The following is a 16312-nucleotide window of genomic DNA, read 5'->3' as shown; positions in this document are numbered from 1 at the left end:
GTTTTCCCTTTGCTGTAACTACATGCACATCAGCCACATTCGCCCCAAAAGATGCAATCTTACCCCGACTTTACGGCCTGGATAGTGGCAGTTAGGAGCCACATAACATCATGCAGCAGGACTCACCAGAGGTTGGACTAACACATTGGGAATCACCAAAATAGCTGACCTCTGACTTTGGTGAACGGTGTGCAGCCCGTTGTCACGTGGGCCATGTGCACAAGTACCACTACGGAACTGCTATCCCCTAGCATGTTCATTTAACCAGCCGCTATTAACAGTGAATTTACCACCACAGTCACTGCTTTCAATACCACTACCTCTACCGATCTTGCCAGCGTTGACATCGCCCCCTGATCTAGATGTGTGGTTGTTGAACAAGGGTATAAGTGGATCGAGCGATATCCCCTGACATGTCCCTGAGCCGCAGGGTTAGGGCAGTGATGTGCAGTCGGCTCATCGAGCATAGCCGCACAGGTGGCCACCCCTCAACATTTCTTATCCTTTGAGTTAAAATTGAAATCAAATGGTTTGAAGGGAATGTTTGTGTGTGTGCCTTGTAAACATATTAGAACATATCCTAGGAACGGCAGTCATTTCTTCACATCATGTTAGCTCCACTGTGCCCTACAAAGGAAAGAGGTCCAACCACGTGCAAACCAGACACAACCCGCCACAAAGGTGTTATTTGACTGAACTAGAAGGCCCCGTCCTCTCCACGTGTAAAAACAGCAACCTGGTACTTGGCTAGGCCTTTTGAAGCTTCGTCAGCTTGAGCCACAGGAAACACTACTTTACCGTGACTTAGCCAGTTAACCTAGCTAGCAGACAGCAAGTGGCATGGAAAAGGGCTGACGTGTATCTTGGCTGTGCCACTCCCTATGTCCGCTATCCTTGGGTACAGTCAGACTTCGGACTAGGAATGTGCTAGGTTTATTAATGTGTGTTTCTCTGTTCGACCGGGCCAAAGAAATGTCCCCTTTGCCGGGAAACTGGGGCATACTCCACCTTCCCACTCTCTCGGTGTGGGGAGGTGGGGTGCGCAATGTGCGCAGCGTAACTCCTGCCTGCCAGGGACACAGGATGGCCTGAGGTGACCCACACCGACCGAAGGGCAAATGTACGTCGTCCGTGGTGGGCTTTGCGCGTGAGCTTTTCCTCGTCGCTACCTGCAGAGAAGCGTCGGTAAAAGCGCGGATGCTCTCGGCTGCAGAGCAGAGGTTTCCCTCCCAGTCAGCGACAGAACATGCCTCTTTCCAGTGAAGGAAAACCAGCTCTATTCAGCCCCTGCCCACCAAGGGCACGGTGCTCAATGAGGGACACCGTGAGTGACCAACAAACGTGGCAGGGAGAGGGCACCGAATGATGTGGAAGACGGAATCGGGTTGAAAGAGGCAATAGGTATGGATTATATAGACGTCAGACGCGCCATAGCAGATACGAACACATTAGTGCTCCCTCGTGAGGAAAACTAAAGCAAATAATACATCAAAATGGATGCGTCTGTTTTCCCTTAGAGTGACTATGCCTCCGAACCGAGACAGTTTTGGGGTGGCGACGTGGGTGTGTCCCGGGGTGCGCCCACTCCATCATCTGAGCATATGGCATGGTTTCCTATCATGTCGTCCTCTGAGGTGGCAGATCCATGGAGCTAAAGTGTATTTTTAAAAAACAGCAGCTTTTAGCAACGGTTCCTCCGCTTGTATATACTCTTTTTTTTCTTCCCTTAACAGTTTCCAGATATTTTCTCTGTTCAAAGACTTGCTCCGAAGAAAAAATAAAACTAGACGGGGTGGAGCTGCCGTGGCCCCTCCCCGGGGCCTGCCTAGGATATGGGGGCTGGGAGCAGGGAGCCGGGCATTCTGACAGCCAGCAGCCGAGCAGTACAGTCCAGCTGCCTGCCTGCCTGCCTACCGCTGCTCCAGACACCGGCCGCCCTCTCGCTCCCTCAGACACCCGCCAGCATGGAGACCCCCGGGCACAAGCGCGCCACCCGCGGCGGGGGAGCCACGCCGCTCTCCCCCACCCGCATCACCCGGCTCCAGGAGAAGGAGGACCTGCAGGAGCTCAACGACCGGCTCGCCGTCTACATTGACAAGGTGCGCTCGCTGGAGAACGAGAACGCGGGCCTGCGACTGCGCATCACCGAGTCCGAGGAGGTGGTGAACCGGGAGGTGACTGGCATCAAGTCGGCGTACGAGCTGGAGCTGGGGGATGCCCGCAAGACCCTGGACTCGGTGGCCAAGGAGCGGGCCCGCCTGCAGCTCGAGCTCAGCAAAGTGCGTGAGGAGTACAAGGAGCTCAAGGCCAGGTAAGATGGCCGAATAATATTTTTTATAGCGCTTAAATGACGCTTCATGGCACCATAAATAACATTCTTTAATATTACCAGTTCGAACGTCCTAATTTCATCAAAGAAGGATGAAACGCTGCATCAGCCGCCCCTGGAATAGGTGTGACCTTGGCGTGTGAAATGTCTCTTTAGAGGGGGTAGTGCTAGTAGCCCCTCAAGCCACCGTGTCCACAATGGCAAAGGATTACATGTTTAGGGTGTTCCTGAATGCCAGCTTTTTTTAACCACCTAGATGGCCCTCATTTTATCAACTCGTAGGACTTATCACATTCAAACGCACAGCGTTGAGGCCATAGGTTGATCTCGGCAGCAGGCGCATTAACCCTCATGTTCGCATTGGTTTCATCTCCCTGTCGTATATGCCCCCTGAGAGGCGGAATTACTGCGGTCATGCACCCTGCCAAGTGCCTAGCAATGCCCTGCGCCTGCGCTCAGTCTTTGGTTTTCTAGGCTGTTCGAGTCCACAGCTGCGGAAAGTAAATAGCGATGCAGTGCTGCGAAAGCACCGCAGGCCGGGTACACGCGCCGGAACGCAGTGTAACCGCATTCGGGATCAAGATCAACAGAGGCTTGCAAAAGCCATTCTCGTGTGCTCGCCTCGGTGCGCCCCACTCTAACACTAAGCAAGCCCCACCTTTACTAAAAACCCACGGACCACTGCGCCACTAGTCGGGGCGAGTTGGGATGGGTACACCCACACTCATGTGATCGGAAGGGCAAGAAGGCGAGGTCGATAGCAGCATTCGGCGCTCATGCATTCACATGCAGGGGCTCTGCCTTTTACTCATTCATAAACCCATTCATAAGTTTCGTGCTCTTTTCAGTGGTCTGCCAACGAGGTACGGTCCTTGTTTTCACGTCGCCAGAGCCCGGGCCAGGATAGCTGGCGTCGCGGGCCCTTGGAAGGTGCCACCAGTAAGCTCCCTCCCAGGAGAGCTGCGGGGAGTGTGTGTGTGTGTGCCCGCATGTCTCTGCCGTTCGAGTATTTCCCCGCTGAGGCGGCGACTTCGTGGATGCTGGCAGTGCCATGTCTCGCGGGGAACTAGTGCCAGGCGCACGGTTTCCCCGGCCTTCTTGGGAGTCTCGGGCTTGGAGCAGATACAACGCCGGAATGATCGAAGAATCCTACTGCGTCACTAGAAAAACCAGGCCATTCCTGGTTTAGTCAAGAGGGCCTTAGCGGCGAGGACGGTTCTCTGAGCCCTTGCGTGGAAAATGCGGGATATTTCCCCCATATACGTTAGGGGATCTCTCTCCAGGCTATGAAGCACGCTGAGGTTTCGCACCACCCCATGTTCCCGCGAATGTGGACAAATGGGCCGCTTCCAGACGCCACTTCATTCTTAGAGACAGATTTTTAAAGGAAGTGCTTGGAATGACCTCAGTAGGACGACCCCCCCCCCCCTTCTTCTTGCCAAAGCCCTGCGAGCATGAGGGGTCCAGTCCAGAAAGGGTTCGGGAGCGGGTATTTTTAGCCGGGCATGCGACACAGCCTGGCAGGCACCGTGGCAGCACTGATAGTCCATGCTGCCCGGGGCGCAGAGGGCGACCTCGTTTCAACCGTGCATTAGAAAGTGAGAAAAATGATCTTTCATCTGACAGTAACAGAGAAATAAAAGACTGTTTTTCAAATGAAGTGTGTTTCCTGATGCCAAAAAGCACTTTGAACGTATTCCAGGACTGGGCGTAGTAACTCATCTAACGCCAGGCCTAGAGGATTCTGGGAAAGAACCGGGAGCAATGACGAATATATATTGTTTAAAAAATGCACTAGATGCAAGAAGTCACGCCCACACCCCATAATCCGCGCAGGCCAGGGCCCGCTATCCTCTTGCCCTGGATAGTGTTGTCAATGGTGACCTGAGGCATTCCCTTGTGGTTGGCAATAAAAGGCGTGGTTTTTATTGCACACGTTTAATCCTACAAAACATTTGGGCATAAGGAAAAAGTCTCCTGTGTGCACAGATCACTGTTGGTGCTCCGTTCGGAGAACCAAGGAGAACTGGCTTCTTCCATCCATATCGTCTTCTTGCTGATAGATTTTATCCATCAGCTGTGATTGTTGGATACCGAGGCTTGAGCCTCATTACTCCATCTTCTCAGGGTGAGTGTGTAGTTGTGGGTTGGGATTCTTCTTGGTCTGTGTGGTCTTGTCATAGCAGGGCTGGTTTCACAGGGTCTCTGCCGTGAACCTCCCAGCTCCTTCCTTTTATTCCCTGATCCTACCCTGAGGCTATGCATTTTCTCAGGGGCTTCCTGCCCCTCGGGCCGGCTGGCGCCGATGGCCATTCACACCGAGGTGGGGCCTTCTTTCCCCTTTTATCCCCATGTTTCCTGCCCTGGCTTATGACCCTGATGGTGTCTGCACTAGTGTGCTGCTTGGCAGGAAAGGAGGGGCGCCAAGACTACCTCCTTTCCCCCATGTCTCTGTTCGGCTAGTTTCTGAATCCCAATGTTGTGGGTTGGTGTGTTGCGCTGCCCTGGACCCCAGGGTTATTCCCTGTTCCTGCTAGCTCCATTGGTGCCCTATTCCGCGACACTGGCCACAAGTGCCCTCACAAGCATTCTGCAACACCCAAACACATTGCCTCCAATTGTACAGGATACTAAAGTTCCGCTGGAATCAGGAACTGGCGTTCTCTTTACATGTTCAATCTTTTCTTGAAGTTTTCCACCAGAGGCCCTGTCCCTGAAAGCATGAGCGGCTGTGAGGAAAATCTTGCCATGCACTGCTGGAGAGGTAGGCACACCTCAGATGTGCTCATGCCACGCTCTCTCGGTTCCTTGTGCCTTACTCGTCGATAAAAACCTCCCTTGCCTTTTTTTTCCCCTCAAAATATCAATGTTTCTCATCTGTTTAGCTACAATTACAGATAGCCACCTCCATCCAGTTACATTTCCCACCCTAATAAAAACAAGCTTGTTTCATATAAGTGTAATTGGTTCTTTATAACGCGCTTAATACCCACAGGTTTCTACGCGCAAACCCGGGAATCAAACCTGTGCTATGATATGGGATTTATAACACACCTATATACAAGTGTTTCAAGGCGCGACGAGGCAGGGAGGGGGAACAGATGGAGGACAGACAACAATCCTACTAGGCCAGGTATCATTCAGATTGCGCAAGCGCGTGGGAAGGGGGGGGCCTTCAGTACAGGTAATAGATAATAACAATAAGTAAAACGGCCAGCGGTGGCAAGTGCAAGGGTAAATGCAGACATCAGGTGGCAAGTGCAAGGGTAAATGCAGACATCAGGTGGCAAGTGCAAGGGTAAATGCAGACATCAGCTGTCAAGGGCTTGCAGGGGGACTGTAGGGATACAGAAATAGTCCCCAAGTGCGGGGGTTGCCTAGGAGGCAGTGCAGTGTGTGAGACTGGCGGGGGAGAGACCTGGGCCAGAGATCAGAGGGTGTCCAGGTGACCTGTGCAGTTCAGGTTACAGCCAGCAGGTCAGCAGGGGGGAGGAGAAAAAGCAGAAGCAAAGAGAAAGGTTTTGAGGTGCTTCCAAGGCGAGCGCGTTGACCCTGAGCTGTCCTCCCGAGACACTATATAGCATCTGCTGTAAGAGCCTTGATGCTTCTTGGCCACACAGATTATTGCTTAGGGTTACTAGCAGGTATTATTAGTATTTATTGAGAGCAGAACCAGCTTCGAAAAGCAATGGAGTGCTTTTCAGAGGTAACAACAGATGACATATGAAGGCGAGGGGGTGGGGGATACAGAGGACACAGAGGAGGGGTACCGCTGTACTGTGTGGCGCGCAGGAGAGCTGCGGACGACGTCGCAAGCCAGGTGGCGGGTGACGTGATGCCCTAGATGTTGAGGAGAAGAGACTCCTTGTAGAGGTAATTTGATGGTGCGCCACTACTCCTATTCTTTCCGCCAGAGGGTGTCAGGCTGATAGTAGACATGACATGTTATGAGCGTTAACACTGTAGGTTGCCACGTGGACCAGTGATTGAGGTTCACCTGCTCGCCCCTTGTTTGATCAAAGAAAGTGACTGGTATTGGCCAACCTGGAGGCAAAAGGAGACAAGCATACAACCAAAGAGCACCCCATAATAACAGCAATATCCGGTTTTCTTAAAGCGCTTTATGCAGCTCGCCCGCTTGTCAGCACTGTACATAAAGCTTTTATCATTAACTAACTGAATGGCACGCACTTTATCAAACAGGGACGAGGTCCTAATCTGCGGGATGCGCCTGCTTGCGCCATGTCAGAGGAGGGCGCTTTTCTTGTGAGCTTTCGCTGGTTACTGCACCGAGCCGCGTGTCTACGGCACTTTCAGCTGCCATGCATTCTAAACATGTCATCAGCATTACCCAAAACAATCCTGCGCTGGTAAATATTTGCCAGCTAAGTAATTTTTTTACATTTCAACACCACTGCGGAAAAGCTATCGCCTCCACCATTTAAAAAAAATAAAAAATAAACATGGTTAGACCGAAAATGCTCTGTTCGAAAATGAATTAAAAAAAACAAAAAAAAAACGTTCCTGATCTCATCACAGATACGGTTTTATCACCAAACAAATCTTTAATGTTCTACTCGAGCCAGCGAATACAGAACATAGTTTTACTTCTAACAGATGTTGCATATCAGCGTCTACGCAACTGTCTCTTAATGTTGAGGGGCCTCGTAACGCAGAGGTGCGGGTGCGCGTGCGCAGCAAGATGGTCTCCGGCACGCAGTGTTTATTGCTGCCACTTTCGCTCTGGTGAGTGAAAGAGAGAAAAAAACGAGCGCCAGGCGGGTGCTTCTGGAAGAAGGCCAAAAGGGACAAGCCCAAAAAAAGGAATGTTGCTCCACAATGAAGCGTCAACTCTGTGGTAAGTGTAAGCAAAGACGCAGACGTTCTTCCAAATAAGGCCCTGCGCGCGGACGCAGCCCGCTGCCACGGTGCTGGCGCCAACAGCTGCAAAGGCCGCGCGGGCCGTTGAAAAAATGGGCATTCTCTTCCGGCCCCCACGGACTTCGGAAAACTTGCGGGGCTGGGGTGCAGACAGTCTTTGGTAAGTGAGGCTCCTCCGCCTGTCACGTGACTGGCCGGCCTCAGATGCGCGACTGTTGAAGAGGATCCGGATGTCCCAGTAGGCCAGTCTGACTCTGCGGAGGAGTCTCAGTGCCAACCAGGGCCGGCCTTAGGGCAGAGCGGGCCGGGGCACCATAGACCCCCAGGGCGCCATTAGCCGCCCCAACCCCACCACGCCAGCTCCGGTGAGTCTTTCAAGGTCTCCCTGAGCAGCCGTAATGAGAGAAGGCGGGACAGGCACCCTTGCTCAGCATGAGATGATTACCTCCCTGCTCTGACACGGGAGCGGGGCGATTTCCATCAGTATAGGCCACTCATGCATTCGCGCCCTATTTCAGTGATTAACTCCCTGCTCATGCGCTGGATCAAGGAGTTAAAAAAAAAATGTACGCATTGACCAGGGGCGCGCCAAATTTTTCTGAAACCGCCTGGGGAGCTGCTGCCGCTAAGGCCGGCACTGGTGCCAACACAGGAAACCAGTTAAAGGCCAAGCACTGACAAGAACAGGCAAATAACACAGGCGCCGGTCACAATATCATCTTTGACCATTTGCGTGCGTGCTTGATGCCAAAGACGTTATAGTTCCTACACAGGACAGGGCCTGGTGGCACCCAATAGTCAGCGATCACCCAGATGGATCACATTGGAAGCTGCGCATGCTTCCATCTGGTAGGGATCTCTGTGTGTTCGCCGCATATTGCAGAGGCACCACTTCATATTGTGTTGTAACAGTGTGCAGATGCTACTCTTATACCTGCACATTGGTACTCATTTCATCCACCACAAAGTGAAAGGTGGAGTTGCTCCAAAAAAAAGTAAATTGTAGCCAATTCCTCACAAAAGATCACAGGAACTGAACGTACACCTGGATATCTAATGTGTTTACTACACCCCTGTTTGAACCGAACATTCGCAGGATGCCTATTAACTGGACACAGTGACTGCAACCCAGGGTGAGACGTCTAGTCAGTGGTTGAATTATGAAAATCAGCGCCCAACCTCAGCCTAAGAGGACTCCTGCTTCAAACACCACCACAAACATTCCCATAAAGGTCCTGGCAGGACTCGGGGAACCTCCATGAGGCCCAGGTCGGGACTTTTGCTCCCAGGGAAGCCGTGGTCAACATCCCACAATCAGTTACATGTGGCTATATTCCCTTCCAGCTTTGCCATTACAGACCCTGGCCGTTCAGTGCCCAGTGGAGTGAATAGAGGGGATTTGCACACTGTGTATTATTGTGCGTGGTTTCTACATCTTGGCACACCATGACACCGTGGAAGGCTGAAAGCCTGACCACTGCAGAGCCATGGGCAGCCTTAAGCACTTTTCACAGAAGCACAAGCTTAGGGTTTTGGTAAAAAATAAAGTCCTGTTGGTGTGCACGCCATAAATGAGTCAACCCCAAAACATTTGGGGTTGTTTTTACTCGATTTTCAGGGAACTTTTTTCAAACTTGGCAAATTCGGATTTCTGACATGCAACCCCTCCCAAATGTTTGTTGGGGGACTAGGAAGTAAGTCGAAGGGCTTTGTGGTCTCTATTTTCTTGGGCATGGCTCCAACATCAGCTCACCAGGCAGTGAGTAAATTCCAAACACACACACACACACACACCCCCTTCACCGTCCCGGCTTGGTCGAAAACCTCCCCAGCTGTCTCTCCTTTCGGCGCTGCGCCCCATAGGATATAGTGGAGTCCCACAATAAATTTGGAGCAGTTGTACACCTAGTTCCTCCACCTTTTCCTTCTCATGGCTGTGCATCTATTCCTCGCCCTCATCCCATCTACTGGATGTTCCCTCACACTCCTCCTTTGCCTCTCTGACAGGCAAAGCGCTTCAACACCATGAACCAATGGGCGGAGGCGCTATTCAAATGCAGGATAAAAAACAAACATAAAAGGTAGAGAATATTTTGTCAAATGTAAGCCTTGGCCCTGCATGCCCCCAAGCCACTTGGTAAATGTGAGATTTGATGTAAATACGATACTACAATACATACTAATAAAGAGCCGCTTTCAATTGCCTTATTATTTTTTCATTGCTTGCCGTATATATTACTAATATGTTTTTTTCTGATTCGTCCAACTATGCTCTCCGAGACTTGCCTCCTCACGCGTGGACCTTTATCGGCCCTGTACAGAAATCTTTCCCTCGCCACAGGGACTGCTCCTTCCATGGAAAAAACTAAACCGCCGTGTTCCGCAGCTGCTATAATGCGCATTAGAAAATAAATCTAATGTTATAACAATCTGTACATAGATCGTGTTACAGAAGTGAACTTTGTTTCCTGGCTCTGAAAAAAAATAAAAGTAAGAACCAGCTGTTGCTCCGAGCAGCTTTGCAACCATCGCAGGCTGGAGGCGGGTGGGGGCCGGATCACCAAAGCCAAGAGTCCTGCTTGTGCGGGGGTACGTTGCCGACCGAGGGCGCCCCTCTATCCTCACAAATGCATCCTATTAATAATAACATGCCCCCACTTCTAGAAGCTGTCATAATGATTTATTATTAAACATTTTACGGGACAGAAAGATGACGGGCTGCGTAGGACCTGCCCTGATTCAAACTTTGAAAGTGCATATTAGACTCCCCCCTCTTCTAGGCTTTTTTTTTTTTATAAAAGCCGGTTAATATTAACCCTTTTAATGGTACTCCATGGATCACCCAGGGAAGGATGACTGTGTGTAGGCCCTGCCGTGAATCAAACTTTCAAAGTGCATACCAGACTCCCCCTCTTCTAGGCGCTTTAATAAACGGTGTTATTATTAACCCCTTTAATGGTACTCCATGGATCACTGAGGGAAGGATGACTGGGTGAGTAGGCGCTGCTGTGACTCAAACTTTTGAACTGCAGACTTGTCCTATTGTCAGAGGGGAGTGCTTAACCCATGAACTATTAGCCCCTAGCTATTTACTTGGTATCACTCAGCACTATTTATACATTTGTAATCATATCGTTAAAATGCCTCACCGGTGTAAGGGTACAATAATATTGAACTATGTATAGTATGTACTCTAAAATGTAGATATCCGTCTATGTATATCAAGACAGTATAATGAATAAGCACTCAAGCACAGCCGAATCCCGGCAGGGCAGGCTCGGGCCTTCGCCCCGCGGATAATTCCAAGTGCTTTAGGGCAGCTTATTCCCACCTCTAGGCACTGTAATAACCAATGTGATGGCTTTCAAACTCTCCACCTCGGACAGATGCAGGGACCTGGCAGGTTAGGGGGCTCTGCAGAGAGCCTGCCCCTTCCCGGCGACTTGAGTCTGACACTGGTGAGCATAGTTGCCTGCCTGCTTGCTGGCTCAGGTGTATCTGTTTAGTGAGCTGGTAGGAGCCCCGTTGGCCTGTGTCCCGTTCAAGCACAGCCCACCATTGGCGCGCGCTTACTTCCACGCTTGTCAACCATCAGTAGAGATGTGGGTTCACAGAAGAGGCTCTCTGATCCCCTCACACTCCTGGGAGGACAGTTGGGACCGCTCAGACGGAATGAGATCTGACGGCTCTGAATGAACCCTCTGGCTTCCCCCAGGTGCTTAGAAGCGTTTTGGATCTCAGTGCGAGCGCTATAACCAATGCCGGGTGGAAGCGGTTACTGAAACGCAGGCACGTTTCCAGGATATGCGCCATGAACCTGCATCAGAAGAATCATGGCATGCATTGGGTGCCAGTGGGCGTATTTGCGTGCGCTCTGTTCAGTCTGGCTGTGGGCCTCAGTGATCAGCGGGTTGGTAAGCCCATGCCTACCTCCATGTGTCTGCGTCAGGTGTGAGGTGTTGAGCCAGTCCTGGCTTTTTAGCTCATGTGTCATGTCACTTTGCATTCTTGCCCATTTTAATTTCACTTTCTTTTTTTTTTATTAAAAACACACAATTTAAAGTACTTGAGTGTCGTGATGGAAAGCCACGATTTATCGTACATCCAAGTCCCGTGGACACTTCCGCGCGCTTCTAGAGGCCTCATGGCACGCAGACAAACATCGAGCAGTCAGGGGGTGTCTGCGGTGTCCCCGTTCTGGCGGTGTTTAGTTAGCAGCCCAGACTACCCTGCCCACACGAGGAATGTCGAAGAATGCAAGGATCGTACCTAAAAGAAAACATGTTCTCCCGTGTACACAGAAATTGCTTAGAGTGAAGCTGAATTTCAACTTGTTTTGCATGTAAAACCCGCGAAAGTGCTACCGTGAAACCCAGCCATGTGCCAGCAGTCCAGGGTCTGCGAAAGGCTGGGGCAGAGGCGGGCCCCTGCCTCGGCGCGACCCTTCACCAGGCCTTCTGGCCCTACAGAGGCACCCAGAGCTGCCATGACATCTCCTTGGATGGAGGTAACCCAGGCCATCTCGTGCCAGTAACATCCTCCATGGAATATTCGTAGGTGCCAGGGTGCCAGCGGGTCGTGATCAGAGGCAGCAGACGTTTGTTTTACTTAGAAGAAATAATGCCCGGTTAGACTGCCTCTTGAAAACTCCGCCCATCTGGTCGCCTTTTAGAGCAGCTGCCCGTCGGCGCTATTCCAGGACCTGTTCTGAGGTGCACGTCATGCTGGCTCCAGTGCCACCACCCTTGCCAAGTCTGGCACCCTGAGATGATCTCATCAGATCTTCCAATGGTTTGAAAGCCGACCCTCACGCTCGCGGGAGTAGGCGAGCGCACGTGGCCTTCCAGAACATTCCAGAAATTGCTCAGCGGTGGCCAGCGCCATTCGGGAAAACTCCAGAGAGCGCGAGACGGAGTCTAGGCCGCGCCATGGCAAGGCGTCTGCATGCCGACTTCTTTCTCTGGTATGGACGTGTGAGGAAGTTAGGTTTCCAGCCCATAAGTCTGCACCCACACTAAACTCGTGGCCCAACTGGGAACCATTGCTACACACGCTGGCACAGTCCGCCCCCGCACACACACACGCTTCGAGCTCCACAGTAGTGAGTGAAATTAATTAGAAGGGCTCAAACAGGGGCGAACTGGGGCACCAATGAAAAAGTGGCCCACAGTTGCAAAAGGCTCTTAATGTCTTTTGTGACTGACGGTTTGAGCAGTACCCAAGGGGGAGTTAAAAAATGTGATGCAAATTGTTCAATGTAAAGAATATTTTTCAGCAGTGATGGTCAAAAGTCCCTGCCACATACATAGTGAGGTAACTCATCAAACTGGCCCACATTGGACAAAAAAGTGCCCCACTTTGAGCCAAAAGCGGGCCCACACTAGCATTTTGTGTTTTTGTTTTGGGGGCATCGCCCTGTAGGCCGTCTGAGCCTGGGCAATAACATGTGACAAAAAAAAGCATATACGACTTGTTTGAAAGTAGCAGCCTTAATTTAGAGCAGATCGCCAGATTACACTGCACACTACAAACCCATCCAATCCCTCAGAGGACGTCACGTGTTGGAAATACCGCAACTGAAACTCGGCAGACTGCCATCACCACCACTTGCACTGACGCTTCTGCCACCTCTCTACCACATTGCCCCTGTGTGATGCTTAACCCCCAACACTGCCCCAGTCCTCTCTCTCCTTTCAGCACCTCCCGCTTATCCATTTCTATTCTTCTGTGTCAACATGTTTCTTCCACTATAAATCTGCCGACGAAAACCACCTTCAAAATGTATGACCCTATGAGTGCAAACCCTGGAGTGCCTTAAGAGGGCCGCGCAGTACATGGTGCAGTAGGTGAATCCTCGGGTCCGGCGCAGTGTCAGGACCTTTCCACCTTTTCAGATGCAATGGGCACCGAGCCGCAGAGGGGACCCAGTAGCCGCCCCCATATTGGCAGTCATCAGTCCCATGACACTGCAACATACTCTTTTTATTCGAGACTGAATCGTGCGCTTTGCACTGCACACATTACAGGCTGCATTTGCAGGTGCCCTCGGGCCGTCACCACCCTCCGACCGCTGCGGTATCCAGCAACGCTCTTATCACCCTGTTGCCTTTTTACTCTGGTTTCATCTACCTTAGCCCACTGATTTATAGCTTGATAATCAATCACTTTTAACCCCCTGGCTCCATTTCCTTTTCACCTTTATAATGTATGCACCCAATGGGGGCTTACGGCTGTTTTCCTGCTCTAGGCGAAGGGGCCCCATCATTTTGAAATAGACCCTCTCAAACCGTGACATATCTTTAGCTGATCAACTTCCTTGTGATGAGTACAGGGGGGTCACAGTGTTTTTAAGATGTCTCCTGATCCCAGAGGAGAGTGGGGGCAGGCCTGATTCAATGTTCCTGCTTTTTGCCTGCCTTCCGCTGACCCTACCCACCTCCCTGCCCTGAATGAGTAACGCAGGTTCCCTGCTCATCCCTGCTTGACTCAATGACTGGTTTCCTGGAGCAGATAATTCATGTCCACCCACCCATTTGTGAAAACACACGCCCCCGTTACCTCATGTGAACGGGGTGAGTCAGATATGTTGAATTGGTCATGTGATGGTACGATTCGCCAACCAGCTCCCGTGCTGCCCGGGGACACCCATGACTCCCGGATTGGCAAGTGAGCAGATCCTCCTCTATGGCTGACTTCCGGTTCCTCCTTCCCGTTGATCCGGCCCGACCCATTCAAGATTTTGGCAGCGCGCGGAGGAGGACACCGCGGCTGTTGCTTTGGAAACATTTGTGGTGTCTCAAACAAGAGATTTACAGGGACATTTCTGGGCGAGGAGCGATTTTTTTTTATTGCCGAGCACTTGGCACAAACGAAGTCCGCGGCGCCTTGCCAGCTCCTGTGCCCGACCAGGACTCTCTCTAAAAGAGCGCCCGTGCGAGCAGCTGTTCATCTTTGACAACTTTGAACATTTGCAGATAATGGCAATAAAAGGTAGCCCCCAGTGCTTTAAGTGGGGTAAGAAATAGAGGGGGGCCCTCATTTGGGGGCATGGCTTCTATGATGGACATGGCCTGAAAAGTGCACAAACAATAGTCATAATATAGTTACATAATTCAAGGCATCCTTTAAAAAGCTTTGCCAACGTACAAAGACGCTTCGGGCTCGGTGATCTATGCCATATTAGATCACTGAGCCGAAGACGTCTTTGACCCTCGGCGAACGTGGGGACTCTGTGATCCTATCCAGTTTCAGCGATGCTGTCACTGACTGGCACACACTTTTGTCAGTCAGAGCTTGCCTGACTTTAAAATGGTGGGTGCAACTCCCTTCGCGTCTCGTGTGGTGGGACTGGACCCTTATTTTTTAGCCTGATGGGGCCTGGCCCCAGCTGGCCCCTGCCCACTTGAAGCACTAACTGTGTGCATCCCGGTCACAGTACTAGCAATCCACCTAAAGATGTAGTCATCCCCTGCGAGTTTCTTCACTCTCCCCTCTGCCCCTCCCCACATCCATTGCTGAGGCACCTCTCCAGCTGACGAGTTTATCATTTCGCCACCTCCAAGGATCAAGTACGCAGTAGCACTTCATTTTCTTGCCACCAGTGATGTTTTGGATGTTGGCTGTACTTTTCGAAGAAAATGATCAGCTTGGCTGGCTGCCACCTGCCAGACTTTCCTCTGGCTCCTGAAACAACCTCTTGGATTGATTATTTGGGCAGGCCTGCTCAGAAATGAATGAATTAATGAATAATGACCAGCGAAGTCCATCACCCAGAGTTGCTGCTCCTGGCTTGTAGAGGTAGGTGCATGGGGAGCTCGTGTTTGCGAATGAACACATGCCGCTTGGCCTCGGTGCAGATTATAGGAGGGAGTGTGGTCCATAACGTGGGTCCTTGGACAGTGCACATTCTCCCAGCACATGGAGTAGGTTTTGCTTTCATAAACAATGGGCGCGTCAAGAGGTGGGTTTGTATTTTGTAGCTGAGGTATTTGTGATTGTGGTTCTTGTTCGGATGAATTTGTGGGTGAGGCCGAGGACTTTCCAGGTAGAGGTGGAATGAGTAGGCAGTTGAGTCCGGCATTATTGGTTATTATATTATAATTGTTCTTTTATAATGCGCTTATATGCATTATCTTGCTTCCAAGACAAGTGCGTTGCCCCTGGGCTATCCTACTGGCCTAAGGTTGAGCCCATAAACCAGTCTCCTCTAGGGTGAGGCAAAGGGCTGGCTACTGTCAACATAGGCAGCTGTAGTTGCGGGTGTGCTCAGCACAGCTCAAATCTGGGTGCTGGGTGTCGATTTTCAGTAAAGGGTGACCCTTTGGCTTTATGCCCTGGCGTTTGGTGTGATTTATTTCCATAAGGAGAGTGGAGGCTTTTCAGGAGGAGGACGGGGGTGGGAGGGCGGGGGTGCAGGGTATATTTTCCATCAACTTTGGAGAAGTGTAGATCCGGAAAGCTCACTGTCATCCATGATCTCTTGGTGGCATGCCCGGGCCAGAAGTCAGCCGGTTGGTGGGTTAAGGTGGCTGCGCTTGTCAATGTCAGCATGCGGTTTGAGGTAGGCAATGTCTTTTCGAGGATGGTCACTATGGTGTAATGATGATCATTGAGAGTTCTCACAATTAGTCCGTACTGAAGGCACGTTCTGTGAACTCCCGTCTGTGGGCATTGACTGCACGTTGCCACTAGGCGACGAACTGACTGAAGACCTGTGGAGCGCCCCTTGGTGCATGCCCAGAGGTTGGTGTGAGCGAGGAGGCACAGGCAGAAGAAGGCACGCTTAGAATTGACTGCCATGAGAAGATGTGCTGCTATTTATTCGCTGGTGGACTCGGGCATGTAGGATATCATGTTTACTAGCTGGTGGGGCTGGCGGGGTGTTTGAAGCATTCCTCTGCACAGAAGAAAAGTCATTGCACTTTGCAGGCAACACAGCTTTGGTTTATGAGAAATAAACAAAATGCATCAGACGCCGTAGAGGCTAATTCATAGAAGTATTTTATAATGGCAAAACCTCATTGAAAAATGCTCTGTGAATCAGGCTCTTCTCTTGCTCATGAAAAACAACTGCACAATTTTGAAACTAAATATGGCTATTCC

General features: G+C 51.0%; 1 protein-coding gene across 2 annotated transcripts in view; it reads left to right on the top strand.

Moving 5' to 3' along the window:
* LMNA (lamin A/C) overlaps positions 1-16312 on the top strand; it is a 205343-nt gene that overhangs the window by 50021 nt on the left and 139010 nt on the right. Inside the window, exon 1 of one of the 2 annotated variants that reach the window (XM_069607128.1) lies at positions 1851-2311. The exons of the other annotated variant lie outside the window; for it this stretch is intronic. Coding sequence (XP_069463229.1) covers positions 1965-2311 — 347 coding nt within the window. The 5' untranslated portion in view covers positions 1851-1964. Of the gene's footprint in view, positions 1-1850; positions 2312-16312 lie in introns of those variants that run through there. 2 annotated transcript variants of the gene reach the window in all.

This window comes from Ambystoma mexicanum, chromosome 1p (genome assembly GCF_040938575.1).
Source record: "Ambystoma mexicanum isolate Mex_15411 chromosome 1p, UKY_AmexF1_1, whole genome shotgun sequence".
In the NCBI taxonomy this organism is placed as follows: domain Eukaryota; kingdom Metazoa; phylum Chordata; class Amphibia; order Caudata; family Ambystomatidae; genus Ambystoma; species Ambystoma mexicanum.
This window is presented reverse-complemented; position numbering and strand designations above follow the sequence as displayed.